At 43.3% G+C, this 27,884-nt stretch overlaps 1 protein-coding gene across 2 annotated transcripts in view; it reads right to left on the reverse strand.

The window, feature by feature from the left end:
- NUB1 (negative regulator of ubiquitin like proteins 1) overlaps positions 1 to 27,884 on the reverse strand; it is a 102,593-nt gene that overhangs the window by 51,786 nt on the left and 22,923 nt on the right. For both annotated transcript variants that reach the window (XM_073629995.1, XM_073629996.1), the window contains exons 6-9: positions 22,893 to 23,087; positions 18,746 to 18,834; positions 16,668 to 16,774; positions 4,906 to 5,092 (exon numbers count right to left, since the gene is read on the reverse strand). In XM_073629995.1, coding sequence (XP_073486096.1) covers positions 4,906 to 5,092; positions 16,668 to 16,774; positions 18,746 to 18,834; positions 22,893 to 23,087 — 578 coding nt within the window. The remainder of the gene's footprint in view (positions 1 to 4,905; positions 5,093 to 16,667; positions 16,775 to 18,745; positions 18,835 to 22,892; positions 23,088 to 27,884) is intronic.

A 27,884-nucleotide genomic window follows, 5' to 3' on the forward strand; every position in this document is an offset into this window, starting at 1 on the left:
TGGAATGGAACTGGGCATAGGGCACTGCCTCGAAAGAGGATACCATCCTCCCTAGAAGACTCATACAGAGCTGAATGAAGGGTCGCCTGGTGCCCCTTAACTGACGCACCTGAACATACAGGGCACAGATCCTTACAGGTGGCAAGAATACTCTTTCTTGAACCATATCTAGGATCAGACCTAAATACTTTAGACTTTGAGCTGGATCAAGGCTGACTTTTCGGTATTTATGATCCAGCCTAAGCTTTTCAAATATCGCACTGTGCATATTATACTCTGTTCTAGAGCCTGTAATGAGTGATCTCTGAGCAGGAGGTTGTCCAGATACTAGGATCCCTTGGGCCCTTAAAAGGCCCAGTACTGGTGCTAGGACCTTTGTGAACACCTGGGGAGCTGTAGCCAGCCAAAGGGGTAGAGCCACAAACTGAAAATTATGTTCCTCTACTGCAAAACGTAGGAACCTCTGATGAGACTGAAAAGATAGGTATGTGTAAGTATGCGTCTTTTATATCGATGGAGACTAGAAAGTCTCCCCTCTGGAGTGAGGCTACTACTGAGTGAACAGACTCCATCCGAAAGGACTGTATCAGTAGATACTTGTTCAGGGATCTTAAGTCCAAAATGGGCCTTGTGTCCCAGTTTGGTTTCTGAACCGTAAACAGGTTTGAATAAAACCCTGTACATCTTTCGAATACCGAAACCTCTACAAAATCACTCCTTGATGCACTAGATGATGTAGTGCCTGAAGCCATACGTTAATTTTTGGAGGATCCGAGGGAACGCTGGATCTTAAAAACCTCTGAGGGGGAACCCCCCCGCAACTCGTTTGTAACCACAATATAATTGAGGTGACCCACTCGTCCTGAATTATTTTTCTCCAAATGTCCGCAAAGTGCAGCAGCCTTCCCCCCACTTGGAGTGGCGGCGTCCCCTCAAAAGGAGGGCTTGGTGCTGGGCTTAGAAGAATTTTGGACCCAGGGCTTCTTCTGGCCCTGCGGCTTGCCCCAGCCCTAGCACCCTGTTGGCGGCAGAACTGCCTTGACGCTGAGACATTTAAGTAAGCAGTCCCTGAGGTTTTCAACGAGGGACGTCTGGTGCTTTTCTTCACAAGAAGTAGAGAACTCTTTTGGATATATTTGTCCAAATGATCACCATTTGGACAAATATATCGTTCCCCATGAAAAGGGAAACCTGCCAATAACTTTTTACAAGGAAGCTCGGCTGACCAGTTCCTAAGCCACAAGAGTCTGCGCATATGTACAGACGAGAGAGCCAAATGAGAAACCTGCTGTATTGAATCCTTTAAGGCGTCAATAGCAAAACACAGCGCTCGAGAAATACCTGCCTTACTTTCAGGTAGATCATCCTCCTTGTTAGGCCTACCAGGCCGTTTGACCTGATCCTTTATGGACTGGCAGATACCAATTGCTGCAACAGCTGGCTGAATAGCTGAACTGGCCAAAGAAAAAAGGAAGCCAATTTCTTGTCAACAGGGTCTTTTAAACCCTGTGCGTTATCTACCAGACAAGTTAAGTTCTTGTTTAAAAGGAAGCGACTGCTGCATCTACTGCTGGCATGCTCCATTTATTTAATGAGCTTTTCATCCATGGGATATAAAGGGAAAACCACTTAGGAGGAAGAAAAATCCTGTCTGGATGTTCCCAATCAGCATACACCGCCTGTTCTAACAGGGGGTAAAGGGGGAAAGCCTGTGTGGCCTGAAGAGGCCTCAGGGATCCCAAAGAGGACCAGGGGGGCTCAGTCACCTCTGCAAGAGACAATTTAAAGGCAGGACGAACCATTTCAGTGAGAGACAGGATCAAAAGACTCTGCGACTGAGAGGCAGACATCAACTGGATATCTTCTTGTACAGATTGCTTGGAAGCAGACTCATCTGCCTGGCCCTCCACAGAGTCCTGAGGTTTAAGCTCTTCCTCCATCCTCAACCCATTCCTGCTCCAGACTAGGAGGCTCCAGGGAGGGCAATCATGACAGCAATCCTTTGTTCTAACCCGGCTAGGGCCGAGGACAGTTTATCCTTGGTGATAAAGGGTGAAGCAGCAGCATTGACTATAGTCACAATACCAGATAGACGCAGCGGTTCAGATTGCCCGAAAGCCTACGGTCTTTCAGGGTATACAACACTAGGGATACGACTAGGTTCAACAGTAACTACTGATGACATTGGTGTGCCCTTCCCTGTAGTGTTAGTCCCCTTCCTCTTTTTTGAAGACATTTACCAGCCACAAAAAGAGAGTACTTGGGTGTAGTATTAACACACCTCAGAAGGGAGACCCTTTCATAGGGCTCGCCAAGCCCCTATGTAGCAATCCTGTTAAGCACCTTTAGCTTGCCAAGCAACACTTGGTGACTCACATGACCCGGGTACGGAAAATGAACCGCTGCAATTGTCTGTTCAGAGCCTGCTCTGTGTCCCACAGGTGCCTTCTGGAAGCAACGCATGCTTGGCCTACACAGCTTAAATAAGCTGAGTGTGCGCTGGAACATTATGTGCATGCGCACGTACATACGTGGTCCCGGCGAATGAGTGTGGCTGTATTATGATGCAAATCCTCGTGTGCCCAAATAAAGGGCTACTGCGCATGTGCAGCGAAGCCGCATGTGCCATGGCCGCCAAACAAACTGCTAAGTCCAGCTGCACTTTTGCGAATGCATATGCACCATGGTCGCCAAACTGCTGAGCACAGCAGCACTCTTGCGAACGCACATGTGCCCTGGTGAACTAAGGTGAACTGGCGCACCTTTGTGCGCCATCATACAGGTAAAAAACAGCCAGACACAAGCAAAGAAAACGTACACCTTTTCAAACATTCACAGCTAGTCCGTCTGGTCATCATACACAGGTGTCCAGCCTCTAGCTAGCTTGACTAATTGTTACAATCACTGGGACACCCCACAATAAGGGGTTTCACTTACCCGTCCAGGCGCAGGGCAAGTTAGAAACTAAGAGCCCAAACTTCACCAGCAGTGCATGCATTATTGCCAGAAGCAAGTGTGGGCAGTGATTAACGTGTCAGTATTACTGCCAATTAACAAGCTTTGCAAAATTTTTAGTAATGGTAAAGTTTAGTTTGGTAATGCTGTGTTGTCCTTGCTGTACCTGAGGACATACACATGTATGTATGTATGTGAGTGAGAGATATATATATATATATATATATATATACACACACATACACACACACACACACACACTGTATTTGGTATAAATTACATTTCTACACGGCAAATAATTTACTTGTAGGTGTAGTAGAGTAATAGAAAACCAACAGACCCAACAGTCATGACGTGTGCATGCTGCCGATTCTGTGTAATTGACTCATTAATTGAAAGGGACATGTTCAAAATAATTAGTGTAATTGTTCAATAATAATTGTTCAATAATAATTGTTCAATTAGTGAGGTCATTCAGTCTGTGAAAAAACAAGTGTCAAACAGGTGGCCCTTATTTAAGGAGGAAGGCAGCAAATGTTGTGCATGCTGGGTATAGTGCATTTCTCTCTGAAAATCTGAGTAAAATGGGTCGTTCCAGACATTGTTCAGAGGAACAGCATACTTTGATAAAAAAAAAAAAAAAAATTGATTGGAGAGGGGAAAACATAAAGAAGTGCAAAAACTGATAGGCTGTTCAGCTAAAATGATCTCAAATGTTTTAAAATGGCAACCAAAACCAGAAAGACATGGCAGAAAATGGAAAGACTACCATTCGAATGGATTGAAGAATAGCCACAATGGCAAAGACTCAGCCAATGATCAGCTCCAGGGTGATCAAAGAAGGTCTAAAAGGTTTTTTTTTTTTTTTTTTTTTTTTTGGGAATACAGCACCAAAACACATTAGGCATGTATAATGATGTGTATCTTATCACCTGCAGGCAGCTGCTTCTTGTAAAAATCCTCTTCTGTGCCTCCTTCACAGCCACCAAATACTGCCCTGAGTGGCTATGTTCTGATGTGGTGAATGGTAACAGCCGCCACTGCTACTGATTAAAGTGGTGCCTCTAGCTCCCTCACCCATACCCTTCTGCCCTCTCCCCCATTCATATTGCTCACATTACTACATTCCCACATTGCACTGCGTTCAAAGAATGAGCGGAGGGAATCCTGTCATTGATGCAATGTATTGTGAGAGTGTTGTAATGCGAATATTTTGAATGGTGGAGAAAGCAGAAGGCGGTGGGCAAGTGGTGCAACTTTTCTCAGTAGCAGCTGCTGCTGTTAACCTTTCCAGCACTGGAAAACAGCCATTTAGGTCAGTATCCAGCAGCTTTGAAGGAGACGTATAAATTATTTTTAGCAGAGGCAGCCGCCTGCAGGATCAACATAACAACCAATACCTAATGTTTGGTGCTGTATCCCCCTCCACAAAAAATATATATTAAACTTCAGCTTTTAAGCTCAAATTAAGTTTAAACAAAAAGTAGACGGAAACAAACAGTAGCATAAAAATTACATTTAAGTGTTTTACTGACTATAGGATTTTAATTGCTCCCTAGCAAAAGCAATAGTCCCAGGAACAGGCCGAAGACTTCAGAGAAGGCTCTTCACTCTCTGTGAGAGCAGCAGTCTCTCTGCAGAGGTCCAACTCACCCCCTTTCAATCTACAAAGTGCACGCTATTAGCTGTCTGCAGAGCTCCCGCTTTTTCTGGAGGGACATGGGATCATATACATCAATGCAGTAAGACTGAATAGAGACATGCATGTTGGTGAAGTGGCTATAAGCAGGTGCACCTAAGTGCAGTAGTGTTGAGCGGGGTTGTCTGCTGATGTAAACCTTTGGATTAGAACTACAACTGAAGGCTAAAAACACAGGAGATGTAATAATGAAGAATGCAACTAAGAATACAACAGCCTTACTAATTATAAATTGTAAAGAGACAACATACTTTTATGTTGACAAGCCGTTCATGATTCTCTCCATAGCATTTATTGAAGCACCTCTGGGACATATTTAGTTTTGAGTCTGCGTCATCCAAGCAGTCTAACTGACCCAGGCGAAAGTAACACCACACAATGTCAAGCTGCAGCACAGCATAATTATCCACGGAGTCCAACAGTTCTGTCCCACATTCACTGCAAAAAACAAAAAAAAAAAAAAAAAAAACAAACAGTAAGTACAGAGAAAAAAAAAAAAAAAAAAGTACAGTGGATATAAAAAGTCTACACACCCCTGTTAAAAGGTTGGGGGGGGGGGGGGGGGGAGAGTAAAAATAAACTAAAATAATGTGGCTGCATAAGTGTGCACACCCTCTTATAACGTGGGATGTATCAGTGTTCAGAATTAAGCAATCACATTCAAACTCATGTTAAATAGGAGTCAGTACACACCTGCCATCAGTTAAAGTGCCTCTGATTAACCCTAAATAAAGTTCAGCTGTTCTGGTAGGTCTTTCCTGACATTTTCTTAGTCGCATCCTACAGCAAAAGCCATGGTCCACAGAGAGCTTCCAAAGCATCGAGGGATCTCATTGTCAGGAGAAGGGTACAGAAGAATTTCCAAGGCATTAGATATACCATGGAACACAGTGAAGACAGTCATCATCAAGAGGAGAAAATATAGCACAACAGCGACATTACCAAGAATTCGACGACCCTCCAAAATGGATGAAAAGATGAGAAGAAAACTGGTCAGGGAGGCTGCCAAGAGGCCTACAGCAATATCCCGTATTCTTCATATGTCTGGGCTATGGGGTAGAGTGGCAAGACCGAAGCCTTTTCTTAAGAAAAACCATCCAGACCCAGCTACATTTTGCAAAAACACATCTGAAGTCTCCCAAAAACAGGTGGGAAAATGTGTTATGGTCTGACGAAACCAAAGTTGAACTTTTTGGCCATAATTCCAAATGATATGTTTGGCGCAAACACAACACTGCACATCACTAAAAGGACATCATACCCACAGTGAAACATGGTGGTTGGTGGCAGCATCATGCTTTGGGGCCGATCTTCAGCTGAAACAGGGGCCTTAGTCAAGGTAGAAGGAATTATGAACAGTTCCAAATACCAGTCAATATTGGCACAAAACTTTCAGGCTTCTCCTAGAAAGCTGAACATGAAGAGGAACTTCATCTTTCAGCATGACAACGACCCAAAGCATACTTCCATATCAACAAAGAAGATTAAAGTTTTGGAATGGCCCAGTCAGAGCGGAGACCTGAATCCGATTGAAAATCTGTGGGGTGATCTGAAGAGGGTTGTGCACAGAAGATGCCCCCTCGCAATCTGACAGAGTTGGAGTGTTTTTGCAAAGAAGAGTGGGCAAATATTGCCAAGTCAAGATGTACCATGCTGATAGACTCATAGCCAAAATGACTGAGTGCTGTAATAAAAACAAAAGGTGCTTCAACAAAGTATTAGTTTAAGGGTGTGTACACTTATGCAACCATAGGATTTTTTTTTTATTTTTACTTCCCTCCACCTAAAAGATTTCAGTTTGATGTTCAACTAAGTTGTACAGTTTATAGGTCACATTAACTGCTTGCTGATCAGCCGCCGTCATTATACTGCGGCAGGTCGGCACGATCCCGCGAACTGTCGTAGCTGTAAGTCGGTCCCTTTAACCGGGAAAGTAGGCACGTGCCGCTGCACTGCAGGGGTGCCGATGCGATCGCGGGCACGAGAGCCAGAACAGGGACGTGTGTGTGTGTAAACACACAAATCCCCGTTCTGTGAGGAGAGGAGAGACAGATCGTGAGTTCCTACTAGCTAGGAACAATGATCTGTCATTTCCTCCAGTCACTCCCATCCCCCTACAGTTAGAACACACACTAGGGAACAGTTAACCCCTTGATCGCCCCCTAGTGTTAACCCATTCCCTGCCAGTGACATTTACACAGTAATCAGTGCATTTTTATAGCAATGATCGCTGTATAATGGTCAATGGTCCCAAAAATGTGTCAAAAATGTTGCAGTCCCAATAAAATAAATAAAATAAATAAGCTGATCACCGCCATTACTAGTAAAAACAAAAAAAAAAAAAAATTATAAAAATGCCATAAATCTTTCCTCTATTTTGTAGACACTATAACTTTTGGGCAAACCAATCAATATTACGCCTATTGCAATTTTTATTGCCAAAAATTGGTAGAAGAATACATATCGGCCTAAACTGAGGAAAAAATTTTTTTTTTGTGTTTTTTTTTTTTTTAAATTGGGGATATTTATTATCGCAAAAAAAGTACAAAATATGGTTTTGTTTTTTTTTCAAAAAATTGTCGCTTTTTTTGTTTATAGCGCAAAAAAAAAAAAAAAAAAAAACCCACGCAGAAATGATCAAATACCACCAAAAAAGAACTCTATTTGTGGGGAAAAAAAAAAGGGACGTCAATTTTGTTTGGGTACAGCATTGCACGACCGTGCAAAATCTCAGTTAAAGCGACGCAGTGCTGTATCGCAAAAAAAATGGCCTGGTCATTGAGCAGCCAAATCTTCCGGGGCTGAAGCGGTTAAAAGGTGGAAAAAGATTTGAAATGACTTAATTTTTGTCTCATTTTTTTTTACATCACAGAAACCTGACATTTTAACAGGGGTGTGTATACTTTTTATATCCACTGTATATCAATCTATTGTAATACTGTTACTTTTGCCGATTTGTGTTTAATGGTGCAATCTACAGGGCCAACTTTTCCTGGCCTCACTTCCACCTGGCTCAGAAACAAGCAAAGTCAGGAGAAGGGTAGAGGAAGCTTCAGTAAATTAGAAGTAGAAAGGTGCAGTTTCCACCAAGAAAGTTGTAATAGTCGGTGAATATTCTTGAACTGGTCGGTTTAGGCTCTTTATACAATTATCGATATGTTAACAATAATATTAATTAATAAATATGAATTAATAATATTATTTTGTTGCCACGTCTTAACTTTTGAACACCACTAAGTTCACACTGTAGTGGGTCCAGGATCGAGTGTATATCGCACGCACTCCCTAAGACGCAGGCAAAGCGCACTGCTCTTTTGCAGACATGCAGGGAAAATGCGTCGAGTTTTTGGGTGCATAAAGCCACAGCACCACACGACTGCGTTTTTAAAAAAGGGTCAGGAACGTTTCACTGCATATCCCGCAGGTATAGCAGCCCAATCATATGAATGGGCTGCTGCACCCGTGCAAACATGACACGCAGGACTACTAAAGTGTGAACCTAGCTTTATACATTTTCTGAAGATTGTATCAATCTTTGCACAGTCACTAATGTTGGTTTGTTGACATGTTTTTTAAGTTTTGCTGCGCAGATTGATTTACAAAATTATTTTCATTGGCCTTACATGTCTAACTTTTAGATGGAAGATGTCAGCTATAAACATGTGTGAGATGATCGCTGATCTGTCATTTATTTCAGGTCCTTATATAGCGCCGTCAATTTACGCAGCTCTTTTACATTGTACATTCACATCAGTCCTTAAAATAAGAGTTAGGGAACATGGCCCTCAGAGTTAATAGGAGTACTGAGAGTCTTGAAAGAGATCCTAGGAACTGAATGAATCATAAAAAGGATAGACTCCAATTCTTTAAACAGACTTTTGGAATAACAAAGGTAAAGAGTAAAAATAAAATTATCATTCTGTAATGTGCCCTAAGTTCTAGAGGAATGGATTTCCAAAGCTTAGTAATAGCGCAATATTATTTTCAATTTAGTCTATGACTCGATTTTCACAAATCCTTAAAAACATTTCAGCTAAGACCCGGATTTAGGGGAGGATAAATATGATTTAAACCTTCATTGCCAATGGTCAAACAAGAGATTTTTCCCCACTTAACCCTTAAAGCTGATAAATTCAGTGACAAGATGAAACAATGATTGATATGGGTTGACCAACTGAATCAATGTGTCATCCACATAAAAGAAGACTGCAGTTATTTATCCTCCTGTCCACAAGTGTACAGAAATGTAATTTCATTCATTCTATAAATAAAGTGGAAACGATTAAGATGTAGGCACTTGATTATTGCATTGAACACCATTAAATACCACATCTTCAATGGTTAATTTAACCATGACATCAGTTCTGTTGTCATTAACAGTAAATAATATATATTATTATAGTGAGAAAAGGATGCGGGTGTAGAGCACAACCTCTTCAATTCACAAAAGGCATGGATGCAACGGTATTCACTGTTGTGAAGATGCAGTGTTGTGAACGGTAGAGAGGTAAATAACAAAACTTATAAAAAATGGGAAACACCTAAAATAACATCCATGTCACACTACAGATGCTCTCACTGGCAGGAACTTGCAAGCACCCGGGTCACTATGTTGAGCACAGCAGGGCAGTGAAATGCTTACCAGTTAGTATATGTCTCTGATCAGTAATGCCGCGTACACACGAGCGGACTTTCTATCCTACTTGGTCCGGCACACTTTCCGACGGACTTTGTCCGCCAGGTGCGCCGGACTTTAAAACGGACGGACTTGCCCACACACGCCGGGACTTTCCGGCGGGCTAAGTCCGCCCGTCTTTCCGACGGACTTTCGCCGGAGTTCCGGCGGACTTTCAGAATGAACGGACTTGCCCACACACGGACAAGTCCGTTCATTTTGAACGTGACTCAGGTGCGACGGGACTAGAAAAGGATGTCAATCTTGCCGCTTTTAATCGGCGAGATTGACACCTTACTAGCCCCGTCGCGGGGCATACCAGGCCCTTAGGTCTGGTATGGATTATAAAGGGGAACCCCGCTACGCCGAAAAAACGGCGTAGGGTCCCCCTAAAATCCATACCAGACCCCGATCCGAGCACGCAGCCTGGCCGGTCAGGAAAGGGGGTGGGGACGAGCGAGCGCCCCCCCCCCCTCCTGAACCGTACCAGGCCGCATGCCCTCAACATGGGGGGTGGGTGCTTTGGGGGAGGGGGGCGCCCTGCGCCCCCCCCCCCCAAAGCACCTTGTCCCCATGTTGATGAGGACAAGGGCCTCTTCCCGACAACCCTGGCCGTTGGTTGTCGGGGTCTGCGGGCGGGGGCTTATCGGAATCTGGGAGCCCCCTTTAATAAGGGGGCCCCCAGATCCCGGCCCCCCACCCTATGTAAATGAGTATGGGGTACATGGTACCCCTACCCATTTACCTAGGAAAAAATTGTAAGTAATAAAACACACTACACAGGTTTTTAAAATATTTTATTAAACAGCTCCGGGGGGGGGGGGGGGGGGGGGGGGGGGGGATCTTCCTCCGGCTTCGGGGGTCTTCTTCCGGCTTCGGGGGTCCCTCCGCTTCATCTTCTCCCGGCGTCCGGTTGGTTCTTCTCCGCTCTCCGGCCTCTTCTCCCGGTGTCGCAGGTCTTCGGCCGGCCCCTCCGCTGTCTTCATGTAGCTCTATTGCGAGCGGAGGTCCGGACTTCTTGGCTTCTTGGCTTCTCTTCTCTTCTCCCAGATGTTGACACGACGCTCTCTCCGGCTGGACTGGTCTCTGAGGGCTGCGTTGTGACTTATATAGGCGGAGACCCCGCCCCCATATGATGTCACAGTCCCTGGGCATGCTGGGACTGTGACGTTTTAGGGGGCGTGGTCGACCACGCCCCCTAAAACGTCACAGTCCCAGCATGCCCAGGGACTGTGACATCATATGGGGGCGGGGTCTCCGCCTATATAAGTCACAACGCAGCCCTCAGAGACCAGTCCAGCCGGAGAGAGCGTCGTGTCAACATCTGGGAGAAGAGAAGAGAAGAGAAGCCAAGAAGCCAAGAAGTCCGGACCTCCGCTCGCAATAGAGCTACATGAAGACAGCGGAGGGGCCGGCCGAAGACCTGCGACACCGGGAGAAGAGGCCGGAGAGCGGAGAAGAACCAACCGGACGCCGGGAGAAGATGAAGCGGAGGGACCCCCGAAGCCGGAAGAAGACCCCCGAAGCCGGAGGAAGATCCCCCCCCCGGAGCTGTTTAATAAAATATTTTAAAAACCTGTGTAGTGTGTTTTATTACTTACAATTTTTTCCTAGGTAAATGGGTAGGGGTACCATGTACCCCATACTCATTTACATAGGGTGGGGGGCCGGGATCTGGGGGCCCCCTTATTAAAGGGGGCTCCCAGATTCCGATAAGCCCCCGCCCGCAGACCCCGACAACCAACGGCCAGGGTTGTCGGGAAGAGGCCCTTGTCCTCATCAACATGGGGACAAGGTGCTTTGGGGGGGGGGGGGGCGCAGGGCGCCCCCCTCCCCCAAAGCACCCACCCCCCATGTTGAGGGCATGCGGCCTGGTACGGTTCAGGAGGGGGGGGGGGGGGCGCTCGCTCGTCCCCACCCCCTTTCCTGACCGGCCAGGCTGCGTGCTCGGATCGGGGTCTGGTATGGATTTTAGGGGGACCCCACGCCGTTTTTTCGGCGTAGCGGGGTTCCCCTTTATAATCCATACCAGACCTAAGGGCCTGGTATGCCCCGCGCTCGCCGCAATAGGAAGATTTGTTTTTCCTATTGCAGCGAGCGCGAGATGCAATACCATCCCCTCGTGTCGTATTTGGTCCGTCGGACCAGCCTACACACGAGCGGGCTTTCTGTCGGACCAGCACACACACGAGCGGACTTTCCGCCCGAAACTGAGTCCGACGGAAAGATTTGAAACTTTCTTCAAATCTAGGTCCGGCGGGCTTTTGGGAAGAAGTCCGCCGGAAAAGTCCGCCGCCGCCCACACACGGGCGGATTGTCCGGCACACTCTGGTCCGCCGGACCAAGTATGCCGGAAAGTCCGACCGTGTGTACGCGGCATAACTTACACTATATAGCAGGGATATGCAATTAGTGGACCTCCAGCTGATGCAAAACTACAAGTCCCATCACGCCTCTGCCTCTGGGTGTCATGCTTGTGGCTGTCAGAGTCTTGCTATGTCTCATGGGACTTGTAGTTCTGCAACAGCTGGAGGTCCGCTAATTACATATCCCTGCTCTATAGTGTTCAGTCAGTGAGGAAACATGCTTCACTCATCTGGCTGGCGAGGGATCAACAAACACAAGCAGGTGAATGTCTTATCTGCACATTTTAGCGACCCTGGCAAGTTCTCACCAGCAGCAGGATCACTAGTGTGACATGGATTTCAGCCAAAAATGAGATAGATTATTCATTGCTATCAAAAGATAAAATAACAAAGCCAGTCCTCGCTGTAATCAGCTTCAGTGTAGAGATCCCAGATATCCTCCTGGACCCCCCCAGACTGACTGGAAAGTGAAGAGAAGCAGCACAGTGATGAGCTTATCTCTCACTTTCTCCTCCTATCAGAATGCTTCTTGACAGCACATGAACCGGTTGGTTCCTTGTCCGTTTCTTCTTATACTCCAGCTCTGCTGTACAAGGACTTCAGTAGGCTGATACCAGGTCAGTGCTTACACTGCTTGCAGTTAATAAATACTTTTTTTTCCCCAATTCTGTTTATTGAGCTTAATTAATACTTTTAAATGGTGTACTAATTATTATAAAGCTGCATTAAGTTGTGTCTTTTATATCTGCCTAGAGTTCAGCTTTAAAGTGTTACTAAAGCCACAACAGTAAAATCAGTCCGTATGCAGTAAAGTACGCTTGTTATACTCACTGTGGAACCCAAGGGGTTAATCCTCTGCATTGTGTAAAAAGGCTGCTTGATCCTGTCTTCTCTGATCCTCCCCTCCTTCCACGGACTCCTAATAATTTCCGGATAACACAGTCTATGGAGTCAGGCTGCACATGCTCAGTTTAGTGTGTACTGCTAGAGGAGTTTTTTTTTTTTCTTGGGAGTGTGCATGTGATCACACAGGTACAATTAGCACTGTCCAGACAGAGGGTCAGGGGTCTTGCCGTCTCATAGCACGGTCAGAAAAAAAACTTCTCCTACAAGCTTTAACCAGTGCTTGGCTGGACACTGATAGAAGTCACAAGACTGCTATATACTGCTGATCCTGATCCAGTGATGTGCATTAGAGCAGCAGCTCTCCCGGCTCTGTCCCGCCTCTCTGCACAGATTGATAGCAACGGGCACCATTGGCTCCCGCTGCTGTCAAATTCTGTGATGAGCAAGCGGGACTGAGCCCTGTCTGTGTCAATGGCTATTTAGGAGTGAGCCTGCACGAGTGCTCCCATAGGAAGCGGCTTCCTATGGGGGCACTCGCCGAAGAGGAGGACCCAGGAGCGCTGCCAGGGGACCCCAGAAAATACCATTGCATAGAGCAGGTAAGTATAACAGGTTTGTTATTTTAAAGAAAAAAAAAAACCTGAAGGTTTAAATGTCGCTTTAAGGGCTCGTTCACACCAGTGCCTTGTAAAACGCGATATGTAATTTTTGAGAACGCAAAATGCATTTTTAATGCATTGCAATACAATTTACCATAACGCAGAATGAGTTTTACATGCGTTTACATCCCTGGTCACCTGGGAAAAAATTGACATGACTCAAAAAAGGCACTTCTTACAAAAACGTGCAGGGCGTGCCTTCCATTGACTATATTGGAATGTGCCTTTTTCAAGCAGGGCACTAAAGATTAGGTTGGGTTTTAAAGGGGACTATTTTTCATGTGATCTTGCCGTGCTGCAACTGTGTGTTTTAGCGCTGCAAGGACTTATGCCCCGTACACACGATCGGACCTTCTGACAACAAAACCATGGAATTTTGTTCAAAGTTGTTGGCTCCAACTTGTTTTGCATACACACGGTCACAAATGTTGGCCAACAATTACGAACGTAGTGACATACAAGACGTACGGCGAGCCAATAAAAAGGAAGATAAATAGCCATGTGATATCTCCATTACGAAAGCTAGTTTTACAAGACAGAGCGCTTCCGGCTTGTACTGGATTCAGAGCATGCGTGGACTTTTGTGCGACGGACTTGTGTACACACGATCGGAAAGTCCAACAACAAAAATTTGTTGGCGGAAAATTCGAGATCCAGCTAGCCAACATTTGTTGGCGGAAAGTCCGACAACAAATGTTCGATGGAGCATACACACGGTCGGACTTTCCGCCAACAAGCTCACATCCAACATTTGTTGTCGGAAAATCTGATCGTGTGTACGTGGCATTAGTCCATTCAGCAGAACGTGTTTTAAGGCTTTTTTACCATTTGTACTCATCCAAATGTCAAAGTAACACAGTGATCTGCAAATGTAGGGGTTGTTTAGGAGAACAGAGAACACAAATGTTTTTCAGCCTCCTGGCTATTATGTCACACAGCTCTGTCAAATCGTCCTTAGGACAGAGCTGCCCCAGTCTCAGTCTCTCGGCCTAACTGGTTCTATCAGTAAGTAGACTGACTACATACAGACTTCTACTTGCTTAGCTCAGACACATAGGGGGAGATTAACTAAAACTGGTGCACACAGAATCTGGTGCAGCTGTGTGCTGTAACCGCTTTTAATTTCAGCTTGTTCAATAAAGCTTTGACAATAAAACCTGGAAGCTGATTGGTTACTATGCACATCTGCACCAGATCTGTGTGCACCAGTTTTAGCAATTCTCCTCCATAGACTACCTATGCCCTTTCACAATCTTCAAGATTCAGAAGTAAATCTGGCTCGGTGTTCTGTCTGTGTTGGTCAGAAAAGCCTGGCATTTTGTTCCTCTTGTGTCATCAGGCTTTGCATAGGAGAAAAACCTAGCTGGAGAACACCTCTCTGTTGTCTCCAATAAGAATTACCTTCCATCTGTCACACTTTTTACTCAAAAGGAAAAACAACTTTACGTTAAACACCTGCGTGTGTGACTGCAATTTGGATTTAATGTTTAACTGGAAATTGATGTTGCTAAGCAGAAAAAAAAAAAAAAAAAAATCAGACAGGGCAAGACTCATTTTTCCCCACAGAGGAAAAAAATGATGATTTCTACTATTTTCTTTATAATTTTCTAGCACATTAGAAACTGTTGCATATGACAGGAAAAGCATATTTGGCACTCAACTACTCGTCATTCCTGGAGAACTTACACTTGCACTACCTAGTTCTTGTAAGGGCCCCTCAGTTTGCATCTCTTGTGAATGTGGCCTCACATATATACAAAATGTCCCATAACCGAGAATAAAAAAAACTCTACTATAAGCCTCCCAGGTTAAAGAAAAACGCAAAATAATACAGTATGCCTGTACAGGGTCTTATGGCTTTCCATGCCTTTTTGCACCTCCCTTTCCTTATGTGTGCAACACTTTTTCCCTGTGTCATTCCATTTTATTACACAACTGAATTTCTGAACTTATTTATTTTGTTCATGTCAATTTGTTCATGTCAATAGCACCTTTAGAAATATATTTACCTAGAAAAATGGTGACGTGTTCAATACTTATTTTACCCGCTGTATATTGTTGAGTGCAGTCCTAAATCATTTAGATTTTTTACTAACTCATGAATATTTAATTTGAGACCCTATCAAAAAAAAAAAAAAAAGTCCACCTGTAGTATTAAATAAGTGATTATTTACAGCTTCTTACTCCTTCCGTGGAATAAACACTCCATGTGCTGCATGCACCACCATTAGCAGCTCACCTCACTTTCTGACCTACACTCAATAGGTCACTTGCATTTAAAGCACTCAGATTTTTCATGTTTTATTCCTCAGCCTTTCTCCTGGATTTGCGGGAGCATTGGCACTCTTTAATCGAATCAAGAGGGGCATCTAACTATCCATCTGATCCCTTAAAAAGGAGAAGTACAGCTCGTTTGGCTGTACTTCTGTAAATCACAGGAGTGCAGTTCATTCTGCACTCCTGTGACCCGTTTTCAGCAGAGAGTGGGCTGAAGTCTGCTCCCTGCTGATGTCACAGAGTTGGTCCAGGCTCAGCATCATCACGACCATGGAGTCAGGATCTGCCCAGATCCCTGGACCGACACCCGGCTCAGCCTCTTAGCGAGCCACTGAGAACCTGAGCCGGCCGATTCTGCCTCCTCCACAGTCCAGCACTCCAGTGAGCAAGGACCAGCTCTCTGCTCACGGAGCAGTGAGAACCGAGCGTTCGGCGGTGTTCGAGGGCTCGTTTCTAAGTGTGGGGGTGCCGGAGACAGATGCAGCATCGGACCGATGCTGCATCCACCTAGGTAAGTATGAAATTAAAAAACAAAACAAAAAAAAAAAAAAAAAAAAAAAAAAAAAAAAAAACAAACAAAAAACAACACATACTTCTCTTTTAAAAGGGACATGTGCAAGTCACTGAGCTGCTAGTGGTGGTGTGTATTCCACGGAAGGAGTAAGAAACTGAATAACCACTCATTAATACAGCACGTGAACTTTTTATTTTGTATACTTTTTTTCCATTAGATTGTGCACATACATTTTTCAGCACATTTGAGACTGTATATATTTTTGGTTTTATTCATATTTATTTTAAAACAAATAGGTGCGCACTAGGGGATTTTTGTTTATTTAAATATTCATGAACTGTATTATTACTTTGTTATGTTAGGTAGACTAATGCTTGCATTTTCTTTGGCCTTTAAATGGTTAAAATTCCATCTAGATAAACTGAATTATACCTAACCGAGGGCAATCTATATAACATAATGCAAATGTCAAAGAAATGGTTATAAAAATCAACAGTTCCCTAAAGAGCTCATTAGACGGTGACCTTTACAGTCCACCGGTGAGAGCTGTCATATGTTTTAATGTTTTTCAGGCATCTTTCAACTCAGAGGGGATTTAGCCTCTATGTGGGGGGAAAAAAAAAATAAAAAGAGGCCCTGTAACCTTGTAAACAGATAAGGATGAATCAGTCCTTACCAGAAGTGCTTGTCTGCATCCAGCAGGAACGGCAGTGCTAAAGCATACTCTGTTCTCTTCAGGAATGCTCTTCCCCTTTCGTGATAGCCCATCGCCAGCATGAGAGCCTGCAGACACAAATCCAAGCAAGGGAACAGTCAGAAACGTTCCTAATTACACCAGGGATGCTGTGGCAAGAAAACTGGAGCAGGGATTGCAGAGACAAGTCTCTAGAGAGATATTTTCAACCATCACCCAAATTACAGCGATAGGAACTTGCCAGCTTTGAGCTCTGACATAGTGTAGAGTCATTAAATGTCCATACTTTCCAAAATGAGGTTATGGATGTCAGGCAGACCTTTCATAATATGAAATGACACTAAGCAGAGTCCATCAATGAAAAAGTATGGCAATCCAAACGCCAGATGTTTGCAATGTGGCAAATGAATGTTACTTCCGGACATGTTCAACAAGCTGAAACATGGGATAGTTTGACCTCGGAGGCCACTCAGTTCTGGAGCATGAGGAACTTCCAGTGAGTGTGCTTGACACAAGCTGATCGTGACTTGCAAATGAGTAACAATGGCTCTCTCTGTTTGGCCTCCTTTACACGGTTTTTTACTTGCATGAGAGCATTGTGTACATTTGCAAAACTTCAAGCAGTTCTGTTGAACCCTTTAAAAGTAAACTTATTCCAAAACGGGAATGTTTAACACAGATCTTAATGGAAGTGATGATTGTCACATTAAACAAGCTGCTAGGAGACTTCAGTAGGTTTTCAACAAGATCCACATATTGCTGAAGCTTACTAAAAAATGCTAGCAGATTATTTAAAGTGACAGTCAGCATTCCCACTAGGTCTAGGATCTATGTGTAACATGATTCATGAATGTTTACAGCTGTGTTCCACAATGGATGACAGAGAAATACAGGTTTTTCCTTACTGTTTATGTTTTCTCTCTCTATGCTGGGCAAATAGTGCACGCTCTTTGTAGGATAGTTCTGTAGACATGTGTGAGCTCTAGCAGTTGCTGAAATTTACAATTTTACTGCAAACACGCCTGAGCTCATCCTTAATTACAAGCTAGCCAACCGTCCGCTCTAAAGAAGGGTACCGGAGTGAAGGCATCACGCCGGTACAACCCCTTAAAGCAATATTGGTAAGTTTTGTGACCGATACTTCAAAAAAAAAAAAAAAAAAAAAAGTGAATATCGGTCGACCCCTAATTAGTACAGTGACAGTGTATAGTATTATTACTGATCACTGTATTAGTGACATTGGTGATGCAAGTGGCAGTTTAGTTCCCACAAAATGTCAGTTAGTGTCAGATTTCCCACCGCACTATCGCAGTCCCCTTACAAGTTGCTGATCACCACCAATACTAGTATAAAAAAAAAACAAAAACAAAACAAACACAAATTCCTAATTATATATATTTATTTTATTTATTTATTTCAGGTACTTATATAGCGCTGTCAATTTACGCAGCGCTATATATATATATATATATATATATATATATATATATATATATATATATATATATATATATATATATATATATATATATATATATACACACACACACACACACAAATAACTTTCATGCAAATCAATATACACTTATTGGGATTTGTTTCACCAAAGACATGTAGCAGAATACATTTTGGCCTAAATTTATAAAAGAATTTGATTTTTTTAATTTGATATGTTTTATAGCAGAAAAAAAAAAAGATAATTTTTTTCAAAATGTGTTTTTTTTCATTTATATAATATAAAATAAAAACCCCAGTGGTGACCAAATACCACCAAAAGGAAGCTCTATTTGTGAGGAAAAAAAATAAAGACAAAATTTCATTTGGGTACAGTGTTGCATGACAACGCAATTACCTGTTAAATTAGCGCAGTGCCAAATAGCAAAAAATGGTCTGGTCATGAAGGGGGTAAAATCTTCCCAGAGTGAAGCGTGGTTAAACAAACAACGTGCAACAACGTATTTGTGTGTTCAGGTTTAGAATCAACTTAAAGCATGGGCATAGGTGATCAACAAAACATAACCATTAAATACTAACAATAGTCTGATACTATAATATCCTACCTTTTTCGCAGCTTTAGGCATATTGATTGCGCGTCCTGTTTGATTTGCAATTTCCAGGTATGGCACGGTGTCTGGATCCAAGCTCTCACCTGTAGGAAAAAATCAATTGAAATTTAAGATTAGGATAACTGGTTTCTAGTAAAAAAACAGCAAGGTCAAAAACTCTACAGCTGGTTATAGATGGGGTGACTACCTGTAAATGCTGCATGATATCTGCCCATCCTCTGTAGACCAAAAACTTGCTGGAGTAAGGAGGAGCAAGTAAAGAAATTATTCTATTGTTCTTACAGACAAGATTTAGAAATCTTAGGAACTTTGCTAGACAGACACTGCTCTCAGCCTCCTCCAAATCTCCAATTTCCTTGTTTTTGCTACTGTGATCTGATTTCCTGATAGAGGGCAGCTATCTTCATTCTCCATTGTCCCACTGTATGTAGGCTTGTAGCCACCCTGACGTGCTTGCTCTCCTGATGGACTAGGGACTATGGGATTTGTTGTGTGCATAGAGCAGTGCACATGACCATTACTAATGTGCATTGCACAACAGAAGTGAGAGGGAAAAAAGGTTCAGGAGCTCAAAGAAGACTTCACCTAAAGGCAGAACACCAAACTAAGAAACGATTTCATAAAAAAAAAAAAAAAAAAAATAATAAGGTCAAAAAGGAATTCTAAATCTTATTAAAAAAAAAAAAAAATTATAATGTTATACTCACCTGCTCTGTGCAATAGTTTTGCACAGAGCTGCCCCAATCCACCTCTTCTGGGGTCCCCTGCCGGCGCTCCTGGCTCCTCCTCCTCGGCGAGTGCACTCATTAGGAAGCTACTTCCTACGGGGGAACTCTTACAGGCACGATCTTCACAGACTAAAAAATCTGCTGTAGTCCAAGGATGGACCATGGCTTTTACTTTAGATATGCATTTAAAATTCCTAAGGCTGGATTCACACCCATGCAGTTTTAGTGCCTTTTGCAGATTTGCACTACAGAACGTGTTCCATAGGAAACCATGTTAAATGGACTGTAGTGCAAATCTGCAAAAAGCACTAAAACTGCATAGATGTGAATACAGCCTTAAGCTTTGTTCAGGATGTCCTCTTGATGAGAGCTAAAAGAAGAACGATTTCACCAAGTTAGTTTGTTCTCCTTAACCACCTCAGAAGATTTGGCTGCTTAATGACCAGGCCATTTTTTGCGATTCGGCACTTGTAAACTCCATTTATGAAATTTTACCCAAGCACATGTTCTCAGCAGAGTCGCTTGTAACAAGTTCTCAGAAACACGGGATAACAGTAACTGAAAATTTGTGTCGGTGAGGGAGTTAAGAGGGAGATTAGCATCAAGCAGACTACAGCTCTGCACGGAGGGTGCATGTGATCAGCACAGGGCCAATCAGCACTGTCCAGACGGTCAGGGGTCATGCAGCCTCATAGGACAGTCAAAGGAGAATGAAAACGCCTCCTACAAGCTTTAACCAGTGCTCGGCCAGACACTGATAGAAGTCACAAGACTGTTGTTATATACCGCTGATTAGAAAAGGTATTTAGCAGTTTAGATTTACTGAAATAATTGCATTTCCATGTTCTGTGTACTGTGGGAGACCAGATATAGTGAATGCAGGGTCCTGCATTTAGTAACACTTTAACCGATTTCCCAACTGACTCACGTCTTTTTACAGGGGCAGAATGGCACCCCTGCGTGAAACCCTGTACGAGGTTCCCTTTAAGAGCCGTCAGAGGGTTCTTGCACGCCCACTGCACAGCAGGGGGGACCCGACGCGCATAGCCGGCGGTCGCGTGCACGGGGTTTTGTGTGTAAACACACAAATCCCTGTTCTGTCAGGGGAGAGGAGACATGTCGTTTGTTCCTACTAAGTAGGAACAAAGATATGTCTCCTTCCCTAGTCTGTCCTATCCCCACACAGTTGGAACACACATTTAATCCCTTGATCGCCCCCTAGTATACACTCCATATTTATAACACTGATCGCTGTATAAATGTCAGTGGTCCCAAAAATGTGTCAAAAGTGTCCGATCTGTCCGACGCACTGTCGCAGTACCGTTAAAAATCGCAGATCACCGCCATTACTAGTAAAAAAAAAAAAAAAAAAAAAAGGAAAAAAAAAAAAAAAAAAAAAAAAAATTAAATAATTAAAATGCCATAAAATCTTTCCCATAGTTTGTAGATGCTATAACTTTTGCGTAAACCAATCTATACATGCCAATTGCATTTTTTTTTTTTACCAAAAATATGTAGAAGAATACACATCGGCCTAAACTGATGAAGAAATTTTTTTTTTTTTTTTTTAAATTGGGGGGTATTATAGCAAAAAGCAATAAATATATATTTTTTTAAAGTGTCGCTCTTTTTTTTGTTTATAGCGCAAAAAATAAAAAAACGCAGGGGTGATCAAATACCACCAAAAGAAAGCTCTATCTGTGGGGGAAAAAAAAAAAAAAAAAAAAGATGCAAATTTCGTTTGGGTACAGCGTCGCATGACGACGCAATTGTCAGTTAAAGTGACGCAGTGCCAAATTGTAAAAAGTGCTCTGGTCAGGAAGGGGGTAAAATCTTCCGGTATGAAGTGGTTAAGGTACTTCAGGTATGATTGCCTTGTACACTCCTATCACTCTGATGTGGTTTAATACCCACTGTAACATACAGTATATATCTATGCTCTTGCTTTGTAGAAGTTCAGGTCTTATTTGATGCCCGTATAATTGCTAAAATGTATCTGTTGGTATAAACAATTTTTTTTTTTTTTTTTTTAATTAGAAAAACAAAAACCCTAACGCTATAGAAGACCAGACTATTTGTTGACTAAAAATTGCATGACACCCATTCAAGTTATGTGTTGCTGTAAAAGCACCATTGTAACTGAATAGTTTGACTTAAAGGGGTTGTAAAGGCAGAAGGTTTTTTTTAATTGTAATGCATTCTATGCATTAGGATAAAAAGCCTTCTGTGTGCCCCCCATAATACTTACCTGAGTTCCATCTCTATCCAGTGATGTCCACGAGTCCCTCGGCTGTCCAGGATTCTCCCTCCTGATTGGCTGAGAGACAACAGTGGTGTCATTGGCTCCCGCTGCTGTCAGTCAGTAAACCAATCAGGAGAGAGAGGGGGGGTGGGGCCGAACCCCAGCTCTGTATCTGAATGGACATACAGAGTTGCAGCATGGCTTAGGTGCCCCCATAGCAAGCTGCTTTCTGTGGGGGCACTTGAAAGGAGGGAAGGGCCAGGAGCAGCAAAGAGGGACTAGAGGAGGATGTGACGGGAGTCACTTTGGGCAGGGGGCTGGTGGAACCCAGAAATCTTGGAGAGGTTGGGAAACCCTTGCTTCAGCTCCCCATGCACCTCCTATGTCTAAGTCACCCTGTGTCTATTAGGGGCACTGGGTGACCAAGAAAATAATGGAAATTAAGAATGTGGCTTGGATTACTTAAAATCTGAACTATACATGCTAATTGAAAGAGCTAGTCACCTTGGCCTCTGGAACCGGAACCTCTGCTACTGGGGACTCCTGCTATTGTCTGTTTAATAAGGTGTACTTTGTTTATACTTATGATAATGTGGATTATATCTTCTGAGCTACCTAGGCTGGTTAAATGATTAGTTAGTTAGCTCATGTTAAATTATGTCTCTGGTTATAGTTTGTATTGTTAGGGTAATATGATCAGGAGGGGGGGGGACCTCCTTCTCAAGTGTACAAAAGTCTGTATTCTTGTTCTAATAAACATTCCATGTTGCAATTTGTAACTGAGCTAGTCTCGCCTGGTTTTTAGTTACAATATGTGGCTGTAACATCAGATATCTGATGTTCAGACTGGAGGAGGCTTTGTACTGACGGAAGCACTCAAGTGGATTGTGTGACCGGATTCCGTGACAGAGGGTCCAGGCTGCCCTGTGCAAATCCACTTCACAGAGGAGGTAAGTATAACATGTTATAAAAAAAAAAAAAAAAAGAAGGGGGAAAGGAGACTTTACAATCACTTTGAGCTGACACAGCAATGTAAATAAGAGAAGTCTGATACAGTCACTAGAATTCCTGGACCTTATACAGGGTCGACCTGTATATTGTTTTTCGTTAAACATCCACAAACCTGCTAATAAATGAAAATTAATCTCAGCTGATGCAAAACAGAACATACCCCGATCTGCAAGGATTTCCAGCCCTCGTTTTGTACGCATCATCTTCTTCTTCACACTCTCCTGCTTCTGTGCCTCATCTTCTCGTTCCTTCTCCTCATTGTGGACCCTCTTCTTTGCCTCTTCCTCTGTGTAGCTGAATTCGAGGACCAACACCTTGGAATTGTGACCCACTCCTTGTTCTTGCAGAGTTTTATCTAGTAGAAACAGGCTTCCTCATGAACCATCTGGTTTATTCTATACCATCAACAAAAGCTACATTACATTTTAGTTCAATATAGAATCACCTCTAACTAAAAGAACAATATATATTTTTTCCCTAGTGCACATTAATGTTATAGTTGAAAGCCAGGCAGATAAAAAAAAAAAAAAAAAAAAAGTCAGCAGCTACAAATACTGCAGCTGCTGACTTTTAATCGGACACTTACCTGCCCCAGGGTCCAGCGATGCAGGGGATCGAAGCCCCGCTCGTCCCCCCCTGTGCTCGGCGGCGCCGGCAATTTAACTGTGGGCGCCCGGCTGTGGCTTCACAGCCGGGCACCCATTGAGCATACACGAGCCGCGTGCCGTCACTGGCCCTGCAATCATCTGGGACCGGTCACGTGAGGGAGGGTGGAGAGCCGATCTCCCTTCCTGCGCCGAGGGAAGTGGGGGGGGGGGGTGATACGCCACGTTAATGAGGCTGGGTATTCATTAATAAATAAATAAAAGCAGTGTAAGTCCCTGAATTTGACTTGGGATCAGCCTTGCAAATCATAGCACAGACTAGGAAAGGAAGGGGCAGGGCTGAGAGCCAATCGGTGTGTTACATGCAAATGTGCTGACAAGGAACATGCTGAGAAGAGAGCACAGTGAGCAGAAGGATGACCTTATCAGTCTGCTACCGCTCTTATTGTCCAGTCAGCAGGCTGGGGATGGAGGGAAGACACCAAGGTATTTCTTCCACAGTCTGCAATTCTGAGAAATTGGTGTCATTCTGGGGTGTATAAAACAGGGAGAAGGTAAAGGGGTCTTCTGTTCACCTGCACTGTGACAGTACACAGGTGTCTCTATAATGCTGCAAGGCTTGTCACCCACGAAATTCAGATCTCAGATACAGCATGGGTCAAAGCAGAGGAAGGACCTCAGCCTCCTCGACGGACAGAATTGTGATGACCACTAAATTCTCCCCTGAAACACATTGGATTTAATCTTAGACTTTTGGGGAGATTAGTACAGGTAGGAGATTTTTTGGAAGAAGGAGGGAAATTAGGTCTGGAGGAAGATTTGTGGTGCTAACATCCACATAGGAAGAAAGCATGTCATCAGTCTGCATCATCTTCCTTTTTAATCATACCATATGGTCGGGATCCACCCAGGAGCATGGACTGGCAGCTGGCTCAGACTCTCCCAGAAAGACATGACCCCTATTCAATGAGTAATCATACTGCACACAGTTGTTTTAAATACTCCTCATGATGTAATTTTTGACGGAACATGCAGGGCGGAGCCAGATGCTGTGTAATCACCACGCATGCAGAAGTGTACCGATTGGGTCCTGAGTATTGAGGATACATAGCGCTATTAATTTCATTACATGTGAGTGGTTTTAATCTCTTTTTAAAATTAGATTTGCTACCAGATTTACACTATTGGGAGCAACTGTCTCTTATTTTCTCTCTTTCTGTATGCACACGAGGTGTGGAAATGATTTGTAGAGAAAAGTGGTGGAATTCCACAACTACATTGGTTTCATCGCATTTATAACAAACTATGCGCAATATGACTGCCCATTGAATAGGGCTCAAGCAATATGACAGCTCACCAAATGGGGGTCAACCAATTTGACTGCTCATTGGATGGGGGGGGGGGGGGGGGGGTCAACCAATTTGACTGCTCATTGGATGGGGGGGGGGGGGGGGGGGTCATCCAATTTGACTGCTCATTGGATGGGGGATCATGTAATATGACTGCTCATTGAAGGGGGTAAGCCTACACCTGTGGCAAGTTTTGGAATAAAGTTCATGTGGATGAGCACATTTGAAGATTACCTTTTTGTTTTCACATTGTGACATAGAAGGACCTTTTTTGATTGTTTCACAGACTGCACATTGGAGTTTCACATATTTTTGTCAGAGTTTTTCACAAATTATCTTTGCACTAGAGCAGTGGTTCTCAACTCCAGTCCTCGGGACCCACCAACAGGACAGATTTTAAGTATTACCTTGGGGAGTTGCAGACTAGAATGCTGCAATCACTGAGCAGCAAATGATATCACCTGTCATGTATTTCAGCTATCTTACAAACCTGGCCTGTTGGTGGGTCCTGAGGACCGGAGTTGAGAACCACTGCACTAGAGTATAAATGTGTTTATATTAGTGCAGTACTTGCATTCAATGTTCATTTACATTATACGATATAACTAATATATATCTAATATTGTGCCAGCTGCTTTTCTTTTTTGTCTTCACTGTGACCACAAGCAAATTTTCATTTGTGTACCTTTTTTTGTTCACGTACACGTTCATGTTAGGGTTGCCATGAACGGCCTGGTGTAAGCCCAAAACGATAGCCCAATGGAACATTTTCAATGCTGCTATCGCACTCAGAGAAACACAACCAGGACAGATACTTCCCATTTAACAAGGAGAGAGAAAAGTCAGAACTTGCAAACTCAGTTAGATATCTCTCCACCCATTGTTCCTGGGGAGACCTCGAATATAGAGAATATACTGTATAATATAATAATAGCCTTGGCCAGAGTTAATCTCCTTGTAAAAGCATGTAAAAACAAACAGTGCCCTAGGCGACTTGCTATTATTTTGCCCACAATCATCCTTTTAAAATAAAACAAATGACTGCAGCGTCATTCAAAAAACTGCAAGACATCCCACAGTGCGGCCACAGAGAGAAAGCCAGTGCACATCTGCAAGGCATTAATTTTCACCGTAAGGCAATTTTAGTGGCTTAGATATCAGTTACAGAGTTTACAGCGAGAATCCTCCTGCCCCGACTCTGACAGCACTAATGAATAATGTGTGTAGCAGCTTTATAATCAGTTGGTGCTCAGCTGGAACATATTGGGCTCGGTGACAAGCTTGTGACACAGAGCAATGTAGTACAACCAGGTGATGGGAAACGAATAGCAGGGGGGGCTGGAGATGTTATGCTGAGATGGAAATAGAATTTATTATTTCATTTTTTAACAGGTAATTCAGTACAAAAGGAAATAACATTCGCGGCGGAGGTGAATAGTAAGCTGCAGTACAAATAAAAATGTGACTAATGTTTTCATAGTAATACACAAATATCCACACTGGCAAGTACCAAGGGACTACTTCTAGTCCAAGATTTATTATTCACTATTAATTTCATCAGCTTGCTACATAACCACTTCGGCACTAGATTTTATTTTCTGCACACATATTGTGTAACTGTTTATCAAACGCATATACTCTGGGAAAAATATAATAGAATGGTTTTTAGAGAATATAAATACAACGTAATACCCAATTTTTAGGTAAAATATAAAAGATGGGTTGCATCGTATAAGTGTATCTCAAACATGACAAGTCTTAAAATTGCGTGTGCCCCGTGAGATCACAAAAAACAATGGACTGGAGGGGCGAAACGCGTTGACGTACTTCTGGTTTGTGTTAACCATTAACCAAATTTCCGTCTCCATGGAACGCACGCCATTCAGCTGCAAACTCGATTTTTTTTTTTTTTTTTTTTTTACTGATGCCTGTTTTTGCCAAAAATCCTGTAAGTTGCGCATTGAAGGCACTTGATAATTGATGCCAAACGTTATTTCACTAGGAGTTCTTTCTTTGTTTCCCCATCTATGGAGTGTGGTATATCCTTCCTGTCTTAAAACGTCTCCCTGCAGGATTTTACTGAGGAACCATCCAGCATATCCCCAGATCATTTGATCAATGCCATTTTGATCCCAGACTGCGAAGCTGAGGATCCAATAATTTTGGTGAGTGGGGACACCAGAGGGGAGCCACTTCACTGATTCAAAAGTTTTGGAGCACCGTTGCACTTTTCACTGAAGCACTTTTAGATTTTATGTTTCCGTTTTCTCTTAACATTGATACATTAGGCACTGTGTATTAGGATGTATATTGCTTGATATAGGCTGCTAGCGCTGTTTTATATATTTTTCATTGTTTAAGGTTGTAGCACCTTTGTGCAGCAGCTGTGGTCTTCCTATTAAATTTTTGTTTATTCATATTTCAGTATTTGAGTTAACTCTCCAGTGCGAGTTTTTGAATTAGATATATTGTTGAAGCTGTAAGCACCCCTCCCCCACCTATCCGAAGTCAAGAGTCCCCCACCTTTTCTTTCATCACAGTGCACCCCCCTTTTATTTTGTGCTGCTGTCGGGAAGAAACTGTGGGCAGAGCCGGTAAGCATAAAGTACAGGGTCTGCAGGAGGACTAGAGGGGGGCTGAAGTCAGCTGCTGGAGTCTGCTAAATGCTGAGACCAGGAGAGGGGGAGGCAAGGGAGTGCTGTGGCTGCACAGAGAGGCCGAGGATCTGTAGGAGTCCTGTCATCCTCTGTGCTGATGACTGCTGAGATTGGGGAGGGGCGTGGCAGAAACAAGCCACTCTGCTGCTGCATGGAGAAGAGCAGGATCTTGAGTTCTGTCCTCCTCTATGCTGCCGCCTGCTGAGACAAGGTGACCAGAGACAAGGGGGGTGCCACAGCTTTGGGACAGGTGCAAGGGCCACATCACTTTATACCATTGTTTGTGCCCTTGTGAATTTTTTTAGTTAAAAAAAAAAAAAAAAAAAAAAAAAAAAAAAAGGAGCTGTGTGATGTGCCAAATTGCCCACCCCCTACTGCAGCCGGAACAGACAGCTGCCGGAGGAAAGCGCTCTCTGTTCTTTGTGAATTAACCTCAAACCTAGGTTAACATCTATGCAGGTTGCGGTTGATGCGTTTTTTGGGCACTTTTTTTTTTTCCCTAATAGGAAAATAGGACAGTTCTGTTCATGTGATGCGACTC

Source organism: Aquarana catesbeiana, linkage group LG05 (assembly GCF_042186555.1).
Source record: "Aquarana catesbeiana isolate 2022-GZ linkage group LG05, ASM4218655v1, whole genome shotgun sequence".
NCBI classification, from domain to species: Eukaryota; Metazoa; Chordata; class Amphibia; order Anura; family Ranidae; genus Aquarana; species Aquarana catesbeiana.